The sequence below is a fragment of the Trichoplusia ni genome, chromosome 1, assembly GCF_003590095.1.
Source record: "Trichoplusia ni isolate ovarian cell line Hi5 chromosome 1, tn1, whole genome shotgun sequence".
Lineage (NCBI taxonomy): Eukaryota > Metazoa > Arthropoda > Insecta > Lepidoptera > Noctuidae > Trichoplusia > Trichoplusia ni.
The window spans coordinates 19,938,287-19,954,258 of record NC_039478.1 but is presented as its reverse complement, the minus strand read 5'-3'; the positions used below and the strand labels follow the sequence as shown (position 1 = coordinate 19,954,258).

The following is a 15,972-nucleotide window of genomic DNA, read 5'->3' as shown; positions in this document are numbered from 1 at the left end:
AAAATAAAGTAAGATCCGCAAGTAGGTATCACGTACAAACCTATGCTGCAGACATCTTCATCACTAGACGTCTTATATATCTTTATCTAGTAAAGTTTTATCTCTATAAAAATAGCTTGGAACAATTGATGCTATTTCTTCGCTTTTTTTAGTTTCTAGAGCACCCTGTATACATTATTTGTGGGAATTTTACCTCAACTTCGAAACAAAGTGTGATTACTGTAATTAGATATTAAAACAGTGTCAATAATGTAACAACGAAATTAAAATATATTTACATTGAAATGAAACTACTTTTACGGATTTTATCGCGGTCATGTGGCGTGTGGTCACGCGGTAGTATCATGGTCACGGGCGGACAGTTTGCCCGTGACCATGATACCTGCAAAGGTTTCAAAACGTCGGGAACTAAAATCTAAAATTAAACCGCGATAAATCCGTAAAAGTAGTTTCATTTCAATGTCTAACATTCGCGTAAACCTAAGAAACCACTATATATTTACATTGTTTGAAATAAGTTTGAGAACAACAGAAAATTTCCATCAGGTAAGCCCTCTTTCTGGCCCTTGTGCATCGGATACAATTGGGTACCATAATATGTTAAAACTCGAGCAATCCACACCAATTATAAATGAGAGTTCGCATTATAAATGCGAAAGTATCTCTGTCTGTCCTCTCGCTTTCACGCCAAAATTTGATCCACATATAGAGTTCAGAGCCTGAGAAAAGACTTTTTAACTAGAAAAAAAAGGGTTTGTAAGGTTTATGTCTCCTCTGGGAGGGGGGGAGGCGTGAGGGGCTTGCCGTATGGCTGGCAGTCGCTGGTGGGGGACAGGTCTTCCTAGTAGGTATCCCCCCGGGAACGCCGACGGGAAGGGGATGCGTAATAACACATAGGCATATACTTTTGTCCGACTTCATTACAAGAGGGTAATGTTTTTGCAGCTATAACCGACATAGCCGACATGGGTTTCCGTGGCCCCGATACACCAAGGGCAAAGAAAGAAATATGGGTGGATTTTAGTCAGTAGTAGTCTGACACTCCTTTTCACTCAACCCAAAGCGGAAGGAGTCATTTGATGATTGCCACCTATAATTGACATCAAAGCCAAGAGCAACACATCTTTTTTTATAATTATTAAGGCCAACGCACGCACAAATTGAATTGGCTAAACTTGACATCGCAAGTTATTCATAGGGTTTAAGGACTTCCACTTTACTTAGGTTCATAATAAGTTAGTAAAGACAATGACTGATTTATTTATGTATAATGGCAGTTTGCAATTTATTAACGTAAAGAACTTAAGTATTAGATATATACAGTATTAACATTATTACAATTATTGCTTTTTAATACTATCTGTAGTATAGACAAAGTTTTCTTTATTGTCTACAAGGTTGATGGTTTTATCTTAATCTAAGTCTACATGGCAAAAAACTGTAGGTACATACATTGCTTGTTATTCATTAAAGTCTCCGATACTAATAGCCTTTACACTCCAGACGATAGCTGCAATAATAACTCATCACTATCTGCCCATATTCGTCCACTGCTGGACATGGGTCTCCGAGATTGCACGCCACCGAGATCTATCTACGGCTACTCGCATCCAGCTCTCTGCTAGCCACCTAACGCAGATCATCACTCCACCGTGCCTGAGGACGTTCTATACTACACGTCTACACGGTATTAAAACTCATAAATATGTAGATATTGTTAAAGAATAAAGGTGTCGAGTTTCAGAGACTATTGCCTTCCTTGTGGATTTCGTTACACTTTCTGGACGTAAGAATAACACATCGGAAATCCGAGTAAAATTTTTCGTGTCTTTTTGCAAACTGCAGACCGGCGTACAGCTTTTCTATATTTGCTTTATCATTTTGGTCTAGACAGTCAATATATCTGCAAAGATTTCTTCTATTTACGCCTGATCAGTCGCTTTTGCCCTCTTTTCGATGCTGACGTAGTATCCCGAGTCCGGTTTCAGCATCACATCTAACTTGAGCTTTACGTTCGTATGGTCAGCAGTGATCCGGTAGTTACGTATAACATGCGCGAGAGTCGTTTTCATTGACATTAACGCATAGGCTTTCCCTGGAAAAAATGAGAAGTGTCAGCTGTCAGAAACAAAAAGATATGCATCATTCATTAACTAATTTAAACTTATAACTAATACAAACCAGTGACCTACTGAAAAATCAAAGGGTAAACTTTTTGTACAATCAAAATAAATCATCATGGTCCTACGGTCGTTGAACTTTAAATAACCTCAAGAGAATTAAAATTACGTTATTAAATTATGTAGCTACTATAACCTTATATTGTACTGTTTTGTCTAAAAACATTATAGTTCCCACAAAGTACTTACCAATACACATTCGTCTCCCAACACTGAAGGCAGCGAAGGCGTTGGGGTTGTCCGGCAGCCGGCCCGGCTCCAGCCACCGCTCCGGTTTGAACTCGTGCACGTCCGGGCCCCACATCGGGTGCTTGTGAATACCGAACACGAACAAGAAGCACGTCCTACCCGCTGAGAGCGTGTAGTTTTCTGCAAAAAGTACAAACAGACTGCAAAACCAATTACGATAAAACAGGACTATCACCTCAATAATATTTAAAAGTTTCAAAATAATAGTAGTGCTGTCATAATCTTTAAATAATGACCATGTTTTATTTATCGACAATGCAATCCCATTGTCCACTAGAAACTCAAGTTTTGGGCGTCTTTTTCGACGATAACGATGACACTTTTTTGGCTAAAATGGAAACCTGAATGAACTACCTGCCACCCTTTATACTTACTAAGTTTAACATCCCTATCAAGTTTTCTGGCTAGAACTGGTACTATAGTAAATACTCTCATGCTCTCCTTTAACACTGCCTCTAAGTAGACAAGCTTCGATAAATCTGTCTTCTCCACATCCCTGTCCCCGTCGCCGAGAACTTCCTGAATTCTAAAACAGATTTGGGATATCAATTGGGATGCTAGAGTAATTTCTTTTCTAAGCACAAAACTTCTATAAATAATCAGTGCTGAGAGTAGATACTACATATTAGGAGTCAACAGACAGATCGATGGCAAAGAGTACATCATAAAATTTTTTGCTTGTTTCTTCTTCAAAGGAAAACATTTTTAACCTCGAACTTTAAAGGTTTTATAATAGCCTTTGTTATAAAACCTTTAAAGGTTCCTGAAAAAAAGTTAAATAGGTCAAGGTCAGCTAGTTTGGCGGGTAAAAATACATGCTAATTAAATGCATGAACAATAGATTTGATCACTTTATTTCCAGACACCGGTTTCCAGCTACAATCAACGAATTCGCCGTCTTTATGTTCAAGAATAAGAATTAGGCACAAATGTGGCCTACGGTAATGTACTCACTCAGCGAACGCCTTCTCCTGCGCCTCGGGATGCGATCCAAGAAGTACCATTGTGAACATGAGTACATTAGCAGAAGTGTCATGGCCGCCCACGATCATAGTGTCCACGTGTTCCCGCACCTCCCGGTCATTGAAGGCACCCTTCTCAGCTGATAACTCTAGGATGAGGTCTAAAAAAGCTTTGAACCTGGTTCCTGGAATAGTTTTACTGTTTAATTTCCCCTTTTACCTAATTAGTTTGTTAATTCACATATTTTTAATTACTAAAATCTAACCTGGAATAATACTTCTTTCAGCGCACACATTTCCCGTAAATTCTGATTTTCTTTTTTGCAAGACCTGTAAGTATAGAAACAATGAGTTTTAACCAAAACCAAAGATTTTTCAAGAGAAATTTTCAATCCCTTGTTACATTATTCTAAACGAAAACTGATGGTAAAATAGATGCTGAAACCCTTCAGTAGAACTGAAATGACATCTGTAATTCTTACCGTGTTAGACATATTATGTAAGATTTTGAGGCAGGCATCCTGCCTCCTCTTGACGTCACTCAACGCGAAGGTGTAGGGGCTGTGCCACCAGAATTTCATGAAACGCTCCACTATCGTCGTGAAGATCTTCTCCGTGGCCTCCACGTACTGTGTGTTCAGGTTCGAATCGGTGAAGTCTACCCCTAGCGCTGTCACTGGAATAGTCATAAGAGTAAAACCCGTCAAGAGCTAATTCACAATCTTGTTCACTGAAAAAAGTTTGTTACACAGCTGTTCAAAACCCAGTTCAATGTTTGATAAACTTGGTGTCATCATCATCAGCCCATATTCGTCCACAGCTGGACATAGGCCTCCCCAATTGGACGCCATTAAGATCTATCTTCGGCTGCTCGTAAACTTGGTGTACTTACAGCATATTGTCTCCAATGCGTTATGTCGCGTGTAAGTCCAGTGGTCGAAGAAACCCTTCCCGGCCTCTTTCTCCAGGTCTCGCACCAGTTTCCGGGACTGACTGTTGAACACGCCCATGAAGGTGTCCAGTAAAATTTGACTAAATGCGGGATTCAGCAGCTTTCGGTGGCTCTTCCATATCGAAACTGTCAGAAAAAAATATTACGGTTTTTTATTAAATTCTCGGTGGTGGATGTCATTGGATGTAGGTTTGATGATAAAATGTTTTATCCTATATTTTGCATAGCTTTAAAACGGTTTTAAAGTACTACTTAAATCTTGTTCTTTAAGATGACAATCTGATAAGTTCATATTTTCAAAATTACTACAACATTTGTTTAGAAATCTTTTAAATTTATTTTTAACTTTTCCTAAAATTTGTAAACTGTTTCCCCAATAAATTTGACCTCACTCACATTTTCCAGTGACTAAGCCTTCACCTAGCCACGGTTTTGCGAAGTCGTAAAATCCGTCCTTCTCGAGGCACGTGTTGGATATTGTGAAGCTGTCATCTGGATCGGTCACAACTGGGGAAAGAAAATGAAATGACGTAACTGAACAAATACCCAATTTTTAAGCAGAAAATAAAGAAAGGCATACAATTCCAGTCACGTGATGCTGTGCTTTTCAGGATCGAAGTAATTATTTCATTGATTTATAATCTTAATCATCTCTTCTCTTACGTTTTGGGATAAACAGTTATTGTCATTCAAGAATCCAAGATCTTGTAACAAAGAAGCACTTCATATCTGACTTACTGTAAACAGTCCGTGGTCCAATGCTGGCGGCAACAACACCACCGATGTCATAGCTCTGGTTCGCGAGATCATTGATGCCATTCCATAGTTCTGCAACCGAAACATTTTTATGGTAGTCTAAACTACAAATTACCCTATGTGTATTACAAATGATCCTGATCTGATAGTTATTTTAAACAAAGATTCCTTGTCTTTTCAAGCACCCTATTTTATAGTGATTTTCTTGTTTTTGTTTAGCCGCTTCTTTTCCACTGCAAGGCCTCATTTCGATATTTTCACTCCGTCCGGTATGTTGCTCCTCTCATCCCTTTTACTATGGACGGAATAAGCTGGTTTATTACTGAATATTCATTACGTTCTTCAAACCTGAGGTACTTAAGTGAAAAGCCTTATCTTAAAAGAACTTGATGGATTAGTGTTCGTCCTGTATCTGATTACCCGGGTAGAGTACTTACTGCAACTGTCCCCAATAAGTGCGGGCGCGTGTCCGAGGATGGGCCATCCTCCAGGAAAGTACGGCGGCTCCGTAATCTTGGTGTTCTTCCGGCGCCACGCCCAGTAGGCCGCGCACGCGATGCAGAATAGCGCCACCGCGAACATTCTCGATTGTGCTAGTACTAAGCTAGAATATATATTAAAATTGAGCTACTGTAGAGAGGGTTATGGAGTCTGCAGTAGGTATCTTTTGGCAAATTCATTAGATTTTCAGTTCATAGCAATCGTGGTACCCTAATTCTAATATCACATTTTGGGGTTTTGTAAATCTGTAAGACGAGAAATTCCTCACAAGAATTTGGAGTTTACAATTTGGACAAATATTTCGAAAACGGAGAAGAGTTAATGAGGGTGAATTGAAATTTGAACCTGAATTATTTAATTTCAGCGTTTAAAGAATACGAATAAATGTATAAATTGTAATCGCAAAACAGAAGGTACACTACGAGCCTAAGATATGCACATAATATGTAAGTCAGTAGTCCCAATGAAGCCGGGGTCAAGGGGAGCATGTTGTATAACCGACAGCCGACGACTGATGACTGTGTGTACTGAAATGGATTTCAAGTAGATATAAAAAAGATGTGACATGTTCAGGATAAGTATATTTGTTAATTAATAAAAAAATGTTGTCTATCAGACGGTATGACGACAAAAACATTTTTTTCTAAAATATTCCCTCACTTTACTTTCTTCTCACCTCACTTTAATTCTTATGTAGTGGATCACACAAATTTTGTTTTACTCGGGAATCGAACCCACCACAGTCGCACTCAGTCGGCATCGGTTTACAAAATTGGAATAATTAATCATTTATACCAAACCAACCACTAGCCATATTGGGACTAGCAAAGATTCGAAATTATGCAATACATGCCGGTTACATTAAATTACCGGTTATTCAGTTAAATAAAAAAAATTACACAGTAAAATCCTTAGAAAAAAATCTCCGAAAAGTCTTCGTAAGACTTTTTAAGTCTTAATATTACAATTATTTTAATACCAATTCTTGCAAATACACTACATTTTTCTAATAACTTTATAACTGCAACTGTAATACATCGCACACCACACTCCAATAATCAGCACGAGTCACGCTTCGGTCGAGTTCCAATGCCGGTTCACTGACCACCGCAAGTGACTCATTCCGTACAGAACAATCGATAGATATTAAAATATTTCAACATCTCTTACTGCACGTGTTCGTAAACTTCGGAACGACGTGTGAAACGTGACTGAACGTTACATTTCATAAGGTAAAATTTCAAAAACGGTTTACCAAATTTTCAAGTTTGTTTTTTTTTTATTATCGACTTAATTAAAAAGTGACGGTAGTTAAGCATCTCCTATGATAGGTCGTTCGTTTTTCTGTGATAGGCTTGTATTTGGTCTCCTACGGTCCCCTCTAACAGACACATCATTTTTCCGCTACACTTTTTGAAATCACTATTTTTCCCCATCTTGCTGAGGTTGGCTTCCAAAATTAAAACACTTCACTTTTCTCACAAAAACTAAGTCCTTACACGATTTTGAAGAAAAAATCATTTTCTATTTTCACCATTTCAGTAGACGAGATCACCAGCTGACTGATAATAGCCGCTCGAACATTTTGAACTTCACAATTCACATTTTTTTTTCACTATTTTGTTTTTTTCGGGTACTTTTTATAACCTAGGTCTTGATCGCTTACCTTAGACTATTTCACCAGGATTTCATAACAAGTATAATGCTGTTATGATCCCTTATGCAGCGGCTTGATCTATTCGACTGCACAAACATTGCCTAAGCCCTGCTTTATATCCGAAGGGCACCTCACTCCTTAGGGTTGGCGAAGGTGTTAACGAAAATCTAGATTAATTTTAGTTCGAAGTATTTTTGGAAAATCAAGGATTTAATGTATGCTATAACGAATTTATTGGCGATGATAACAATGATACTGTTAATAAAAACTATGCTCACAGATTTTTCGGAAAGTTTAATTTATTTTCTCTATCACTCATTTTGCAAACCATTATATAGCGTCATACAAAACTTATTTTAAAAAACGTCTTTGCTGTCAATCAGTAATCCAATTATGAATATGTGACTGAGAAAGTGAATTTACATAATTTTATACAAATTAAATGTATCTATAATTTGATTGCAAATAGATTTCATTATCAGTAAAAGATATTATAAACCTTATACATTCTTCCTAACGCACGTATAATTGGGTATTCAATCGAAAAAAACTTATTTTCCATCAGATAGGCATCCAAAAAACATCGAATAAATATTACTTTATTTTATAACTTAAACAATAAATGAACCTGACACAGTCTAGTGACGTCACTTATCAGTACTTTTTTACAAGCCATCCCATACAGCCCCATCATTTTATTGTAATAAATCCTACTTTTGTAATGAAGTACCCTATTATAAGCATGAGTTTGTCCTTGTAATCATCGCTCACGGCAACCCTGCTTTGTTTGTTCTACTTGCGACACTTATAGACAGCCCATTTAGTTTTTCAGTTTCCTATATAAATTATATGAGTGAGCACATTTCCTTCAGTTTTGTAACTTGTGCGTTGGCGAGGTTTTCAGTGCGTGCTACATCGCGTGCTAACTGCGCTGTTAATACACTGCGGCTTGCGCGGTACTAAGTTGGGTATTAACCGACAGCGCGAAAAAGGAGGTAGTATTCTTACTGGTCTATATGTGGGTTTTTGCCTTGATGGTGTTTTAGACAAGAATAGGACTGATATTCATGTTTTTATATAAGTATACAGGCCTTAGGCTTATTTTTTTTTTATTAACTGGTCAAGTGTTAGTCGGATTCGTAACACCGAGTACAATAAGTGGCTCGAAAAAAAAATTAATTGAATTAAAAAAATTAATAACCTTACCTTGTTTTGCCTGAATTTTAATATTTATCATGCGTCATCATTTTTGATGACGCATCTTAAAAATAAAAATGACGTTCATGAGATATATGGTGGTAGTAAAGTGATCGGCAGACAGCGGAGCCTTAGTAGGTTTACCCTTGTTTACCCTTTAAATAGGGAGATATAAATCGGCCTAGATGCATGTCGAATTCCAGACTCCATAGAGTTCTCTTCCTGACAACAAACATCCGAAATTATAAAAAAATCTAATATCTTGTTCCTGGGAACAAGTTTCAATTCAAATGCATTAAATAATTAAACCAACTGTTACGCAAGCTACTCATATTACCGTAGTGCGAGACTCGTTAAAATATATATTGTAATAAAATTATAAACTTGTGTATACATAATGGGTAATTTTCGAGTAAGCCTGTCGTACCCTGAGAATATCTCATTAAACCAAGGTCGGTAAAACCATTATGGTAGAGTTGACAGCATAGTTTGATAAGTATTTTAACTTTAATTGGTAATTAATTGTCTCCAAAATATATAAATAGCTTATCACAAAGAGCCATAAAGATTTCATCATTCCCCTGCCCATATCCCATCCACATTAATTTATATGACGGCGCGCGGATTAATTGAGAATACTTTTGTTTAGTTAGACGATTTTAATTGATTGTGGAAATGTTAGAAATGTGTATTAAGCTAGTCCATAACTATTATTATAATGAGTAAGTGGTAAATTTAAAAAGGAAGCGGGTTACCCCGAATAGAGTAGTAGGTGGCGCTAGGTGCGACGACGTTCGTTTTGCTTGTCAAGACAGTTGTCATAAAAATAGCGAGCACGTGCTAACCTATTGGCTCCAAATAATATTCCATCTCAACGGTCCTATTGTATTTTACTCCATAATGTTAGAAGTTCACATTATACAATCTAGAAGACTTTTTTTTCTAAATTAATAATTTTATTTACAATTTTACAGAGTTAAATATTTACAAGTTAAAAAACAAAAAATAATTAAATCAAAGCATCAAAAAATTCATCGGCATCGCCGCTGGCTGGGAGTGTGCCCAAAAGGCTGGCAGCATTGCCACGTTGAATGGCAATGCTAATCCTAATCTAGAAGATAACGTTGACGCTTTTATTTTGAATATCCCGTCGCTCATACGCCCAAGATGGAGGCTAACCCAGACTGTTCGGAAAATGTTCCTGACGCTTCCATACTAATATTGTTATATATGTGATATATCAATATCAGTATGGATGTAGTGACTAACAAACATGTTGATCACGCTTCACAATCAATTAAATAGTTCATTAATGTATTATATTAATTAAAGCAGCTTCGTGACTCATACTGCACCTATTACCACAGCATATAGAATAGTGCTACGTACTATTACTCATACCATTGGTGATGACGCGATGACGAACGGTTAAAGGAATAGTAGCAATACTATCTTGAAAAAGCGAATCCATCGCGAAAAGTAAAAATATCACAGTGTAAAGAAAAAGCCGGCCAAGTGCAAGTCGGACTGGCGACGCTGAAGATTAGAAGAAGAAAAATAAATGCTCATAAAAATCTAAATCAATTTATTCAAAATCAGGCTATTAAGTAGCACTTTTTGACGACCTCCGTGGTCGAGTGGCGTACGCACCGGTTTCAAGGTGTCGCTAGCTCTGAGGTCCCGGGTTCGATCCCCGGTCGGGTCAATGTAAAAATTCACATTTGTACATTGTCTCGGGTCTGGGTGTTTGTGGTACCTTCGTTGTATCTGAATTCCATAGCACAAGTGCTTTAGCAACTTACTTTGGGTTCAGAACAATGTATGTGATGTTGTCCGCATTTATTTATTTATTTATTTTTAAAGGCCAAATTTCATTGGACGCTAGCTCTGAGGTCCCGGGTTCGATCCCCGGTCGGGTCAATGTAAAAATTCACATTTTCTACATTGTCTCGGATCTGAGTGTTTGTGGTACCTTCGTTGTATCTGAATTCCATAACACAAGTGCTTTAGCAACTTACTTTGGGTTCAGAACAATGTATGTGATGTTGTCCGCATTTATTTATTTATTTATTTTTAAAGGCCAAATTTCATTGGACCTGTTTCGCCCACACTTCACCGATTCCTAAGTGATTTTGCTGCGAGAAAAGATTTCTTTTTTCATGTTTTTAAATCTCATGATCCGTAAGCTAAAGCCTAGTAACAGACAAAAGGACGTCGAAGTCTTATTTACCACTTTTATCATTGGGTTAAGGATCCCTAAAAAATATTTTTTTGACCCAGGATGCTTTGTATTCGTTAGTTAAATATAACATACTCTAACTGCATGTTTCTGATTTGCAACCAATTTTGCAATATTCCTTTTTTGGCTATCATAATATAATAATAATATGGTGAAAGAAAATTTCATAAAAATACCAAAATACGTTCTAGTTTTCTTTTTCTTAACAAGTACGTAGTTGGTAGTAAGTAACTGTTTCACGGGTGGTCAACTCACGTAATTTACTGTAAGGAATCATCAAGTAATCATACAAACAATAGACTGTCTAACTTATTATTTACTTGTGGTAACATCCTAGTGTGTCGTCATTTACTGCACTATCAATAATAGAAGCTTATGAGGGTTACACGCGATTAAAAATAAAAATAAAAACTAATAAGCGAACAATATTCAATGAAAAAGTCAAATTAAAAAACAAGTTAGGTGGGAAAACTTTATTATTAGGTGCTTTGTTTAACTCATTAACAGTCTGGACGTTAACAGCGTAATATCATTTTTTTTTTATTATAAACTGAATTATATTTACATACAAAAATCATTGCCGAGGAATTGTAGTAGATTATATTTAATAGTCACTAACCATTACGGAATAACTCAAGAATGGACTATTAATAAAGGAATCGTTTTAAATCGACGATTATACGCAACTCTTACAAATGACTTGGCAAACATTCGATCAAAAAGTAAAAATAATTGGCAATCGAAGATCACCTTCGTAGACACATCGGTTTTTTTATCATCATCAACGTTGACTTCATTTAATTTTAGAGCTTCGTACTCTAAAAATGAAACCGAAATTCGGGTATCAATAATAACTTGCTTCATCAATTCCCAATGGGTACTGGAAGACTGCTAGGGCTCTGATAGTAGTGCGGTGTTTCGTTAAGGGTGGTAGCTCCGATGACGTCACCGGCCGCGACTAACAGCAGTCGTCTTTTCCTGTGGTGTCGCAGCAATGACGTCACGCTCGGGAAGCTGTGCTCGCCGCGGCGGGGGAAACCGAGCGCCAGCCGACCGTCAGGCCTGCGCCGGACGCCCACGTTGTGGACGGCGTTGGAGCAGGACACGCTGAGAGTATACGCGTGGTCCGGCTAGAAAGGAACATCAACTATTAAATTACTATTTACATACCTAAATACAATACGATTCCAAGCTTGTACTGTTATAAAAATAAGGACATATATAGGAGTGGTTGCATTGCATGCATTGCACATGGGCAAAAATCTGTCTCTTTGAATTTTTGTCCACTATTTTGTGTTTATTTGTGAGACCTACAGACACTGCTCAATACCATGTACGCTTTTACACTTTACTCAACCGCAAAAATATTTTAAAGGTGGCAACAATCCCTTTAGACTATACAATCCTTACCTGACTAGAAGGCCTTAGAATGAAGGTTCCATCAGGTTGTCCCTTCAGCAAGTTCTGTGCCTCAGCTCTGTCCACGTTCATGTAGTAGGGCTCGTTCTCAACCGGCACCGGGAGAGGCCGGTCCGCCATGTTGGTCCTGCCTGACTTGCGCTCCTCTGGCCACCTGCGGCCAGGGTCCTCGCTGCCATCTTTGGGATCACCTTCTGAGTCCTCAGAGTGATGGTCGTCGTTTGTTTCTGGAAATGAAAAAATATTGCTTAGTAATTATTTCGTTAATAGAATTAGGAGAGGCTAGCTGTAGCCAGCGGCTCTGCTAGCTACAAATCGAAAATGAACCCTAACATAAAATTGGGATAAAAACTATGTGACAATCCAGGGCCGGGCAGCAATTCTGCTATTTACAATTGCCGATGAATGAATGGAATATTGATTATTACAAAAATGAGAACGTATGGAGAGGCCTATTATGTCCAGCAGTCGACAGCTATATACAGCTATATAGGCTGGGATGATGATGATGGCAAAAATGGATTATTGTGTTGGCAAAATGGTGAGAAGAATACAAATAGCGTCATTTGAATCGAAATATGTAAATAGCGGAATTGGAGCCCAGGTCTTAGCGCTTGACTTGCATTACCACATTCACAAAAACACCTCTTTGTTAATCACCTGCGACCACATCGGTGAGACAATGCACTATATGGTAGAAGCAGTCCACCACGGTGGTCCCGAGCCTGGCTCCCAGGTTGTACATGAGTGGTACACTCACTTTCACCCACCAGCACATCGTACCTCCACTACCAGTCTTTGGCAGTCAACTGTTTTACCGCCATATTTGTTAAAGTTGTTTGCAGACTAATAAGTTGTAATGTTTGTTTGTTTGTTTGTTTATTTATGTTTATTGCAAGTGCCTTTTTATGTACTACTTTATAATTTTGTCATTGTTTTAATGTTTTGCTAGATTACTGTCACTATTAATACGCACAAGTTAGGTTCTTAGTACAACCTTTATTGAGAATATATTATGTAAATGAGAAACAATTAATATTTATCACTTCATTTTGTTAGTTATTTTTAGAATAGCTCCATTAACCAATTAAGTGGATTTTATTAACGATGTTATTTTTAACTTGGTAATATCCCTTTGTGTGAAGTCATTGTTTTCAATGGAATATTTGAGATAAAAAACGTAAATTACTTAGTAATAATATTAGACATTACTATCTTTGAATAATTAATTAAGTGTTAAAGTAATATTGACGCACACAGCGCCCTCTGTCGAAAAGCTTGTTAAAACAGTCCAAACTTACAGCATATCTGAGCAATGGTGTTAAGTTCAATTATATCAATTGCAAGATAAGGATCGGTGTGAATCAGTCGTGACTCACCGTCTCCGACTGTATGTAGTCACAACAATTAAGTGTATCTAACGAATTAACGGCGATCTGAATACTGTGTTATGTATGAGTGAGAGATTTAAAGTGACACAGTATATATGCCAAACTATTTTTTTTTTTTCAAAAATATAACAAGTCTTGTTTGTTATTTGATCTTAAGCGTACAACTTAATAAAATTGAATCTGTGATATTTTTTTGTGATTACTTTTCTCGACTATTTCTTTAATAAATAGAAAAACCACCAGTTCCGTATAAATTACTCATGAATTACAAAAGCTAGCACAATTTCCTGCCGAAGGCACACTTTTCACTTTCCTTTTTTAATTTAACTTTTTTCTACCAAAAATATTCATCACGTAAAATTAGCACAATTATTTAGTAAGTTACACTGAGTGCAAACTACACAAAACTTAACACTTTTCAACCACATTTGACTAACAACCAATTAAATTTGAATATCTCTCACTCTAATTACTAAACAAGGCTACTTTCACTGTTATTATAAGTTTTATAATACACTGGTGTCACTCCCGACGCACTAATAAGGAGTAAACAAATAATTGTTCTGAGTTTATCGGGTTTTATTATGTTTATTATAATGACTTATTTTTACCCGCGGCGGCGCTTGCATACGGAAACATCTGTCGATCCGTGTTCCCTAGATTTAGACGGGAACGGTTTTAATAATTCATTTGTTTGAAAAGATGATGGACGACTTAGGTAAACAACGGAAAAAATAATCAATTCTAAACACAACCAATTTTCTTAAAATTTAAATGTTTTTTCTCAGATGAAAATTTATCATTTTTTCCTTAATTTTCAAATTAAGCTAAAGTTATTATGAAATAAATAATGAATATTTTTTAAGTATTTTCTTTAATTTTTTAACATAGCGCACACGCAGACGTAGCGTAAAATTTCGATATTAATGTACAAATACAAGTATGGGATCTTTCTTTCCGAGTGCTGGCCACTATCAGATCTATCGAGACTTATCGATAGACTTCTAAGTTATAATAATACTAGCCTAAAGATGTTTTACTGCTAGGAATGGGCTTGCTACCATATAGGAGAGTTTTGAACATTAATTACCATGCAGGTAGCTCAATGTAGGTTATTAAAATATTTGGAAATCCAGTTTCCTCACAATAGTTTCTTTTTATGTCAGAAATGTCTAATAAAAAATACTAGAATAGCTAAGAAAGGACATAATTATAAAGTCTGGAAAGGACCCCTAAAACTCAAAAAGTATTTTATGACTATAAGTTGATTGATTAATTTTTCATTTATTCCTAATATATTCTTTATAAAGCATACCATTCCTTAAACTAAACACTTCATAATGGTAATAGTGTTGTTTTCTTTTATTTATTTATTTTAAATCATACAATTCTCCTTGCAATTCTAACTCGCCAAACGTTTATCGATAATCATTAAGTCACATCCCTACAAACTTACATGTCGCTCACCCAACACATGTTTCTCGAGAAATAAAAGAAAAAAAAACTTATGAGAAAGTGTCAGCGTTGTATTGTCATATTAGTCTCCCTGTGTAGGACTACACCAACTCGGGAGATCGCGTTTTCGTTTTGAAAAAAAAGTCGTCTAATATTATTTTCATAATCATATATTTTTTTTACAGAATACTTTCTCAACTGCCAAGTTAAGTTAGTTTTGTAGAATTTATTGTGGAGATCAGCATTATATACAAAAATCGCTACATCTTCACAGTAGTGCTTTCTTAAAACTATTGACAATAAACATAAGCGAGTTTAACCAATTTACCTATACCATATTATCATTCATAACTTGCCCAGCCTCAGAACAAGCATTCGTGGATAACACAAACGCCACCTACACAGGGGTCGAACCCGCGACACATCGCGCTCAGTGGGTTCTTCTTGGTGACCTTAACCACTCGGCTAAACCGTGCAGTCTATATATTGAATCGTCATTGGTATGTATACGTTTAAATAAATGTATTCTTAAACGTTATAATAATGACGGTCAGAGCTGCTACTTTCAACATAATGCATATCTCCTACATATACTGCTGATTACTATCGCTCTTTGAAAACGGCACTGCTATCTGAAGATTTCGTAGAGTGGTGGAATAAATAGTGAGATTATCTAAAGTATTAAGATCTACATATTTACCTCGTCTGATCCCGAACCGGTTCTCGAAGATGCTGAGGATGTACCCTAGCAGCGAGTCGTCCTTCTGTCGGTATGTGATGTCACAGTAGTCCTTGTTCACCTGCAACGGCTCCAAGTACTCTTCCACGGGGAGTTTAGTCTGCGATAAAATGGACACGGAGTCAGAAAAAGTGTTAATAACGTTTGATGAAGGTAAAAAAATAATAATCTGTAAGTAGCTTCTGCTAACGGCTCCGCTTGCGTATTTAGTAATCGCTGCAGGAGACAGTTTATTATTCCAGTATGCTTTAAGGAACATTATCCTATTACATATT

The 15,972-nt window shown here is 36.8% G+C and overlaps 2 protein-coding genes across 2 annotated transcripts; both read right to left on the bottom strand.

Annotated features, from left to right (window-relative positions):
• Positions 1 to 1,350: 1,350 nt before the first annotated feature.
• LOC113508988 (cytochrome P450 4C1-like) lies at positions 1,351 to 5,681 on the bottom strand. Its single transcript, XM_026892255.1, has 10 exons — positions 5,520 to 5,681; positions 5,082 to 5,241; positions 4,740 to 4,850; positions 4,284 to 4,469; positions 3,813 to 4,067; positions 3,658 to 3,738; positions 3,384 to 3,576; positions 2,804 to 2,955; positions 2,370 to 2,549; positions 1,351 to 2,095 (listed from the first exon to the last, which is right to left on the bottom strand). Exons 1-10 carry the CDS (start codon positions 5,679 to 5,681, stop codon positions 1,923 to 1,925), a joined length of 1,653 nt encoding a protein of 550 aa, XP_026748056.1. The 3' UTR covers positions 1,351 to 1,922.
• Positions 5,682 to 11,151: 5,470 nt separating this feature from the next.
• Positions 11,152 to 15,956, bottom strand: LOC113508915. The gene is made up of 3 exons (XM_026892136.1): positions 15,659 to 15,956; positions 12,104 to 12,339; positions 11,152 to 11,823 (listed from the first exon to the last, which is right to left on the bottom strand). Exons 1-3 carry the CDS (start codon positions 15,954 to 15,956, stop codon positions 11,557 to 11,559), a joined length of 801 nt encoding a protein of 266 aa, XP_026747937.1. The 3' UTR covers positions 11,152 to 11,556.
• Between the last annotated feature and the right edge of the window lie 16 nt (positions 15,957 to 15,972).

Bases quoted from the DNA above. Each gene is read 5' to 3' on its own strand.
- LOC113508988 (XM_026892255.1), bottom strand. From the start codon at position 5,681: ATGTTCGCGGTGGCGCTATTCTGCATCGCGTGCGCGGCCTACTGGGCG. The intron at 2,550-2,803 runs GTAAGTATAAAG...TACTTTTTGCAG, and splicing joins TGATAGGGATGTTAAACTTA to AAAACTACACGCTCTCAGCG. The intron at 2,096-2,369 runs GTAAGTACTTTG...CATTTTTTCCAG, and splicing joins TGGGAGACGAATGTGTATTG to GGAAAGCCTATGCGTTAATG.
- LOC113508915 (XM_026892136.1), bottom strand. From the start codon at position 15,956: ATGTTCCTTAAAGCATACTGGAATAATAAACTGTCTCCTGCAGCGATT. The intron at 12,340-15,658 runs GTAAATATGTAG...TTTCATTTCCAG, and splicing joins CCGGTTCGGGATCAGACGAG to AAACAAACGACGACCATCAC. The intron at 11,824-12,103 runs GTAAGGATTGTA...GTTCCTTTCTAG, and splicing joins TTCTAAGGCCTTCTAGTCAG to CCGGACCACGCGTATACTCT.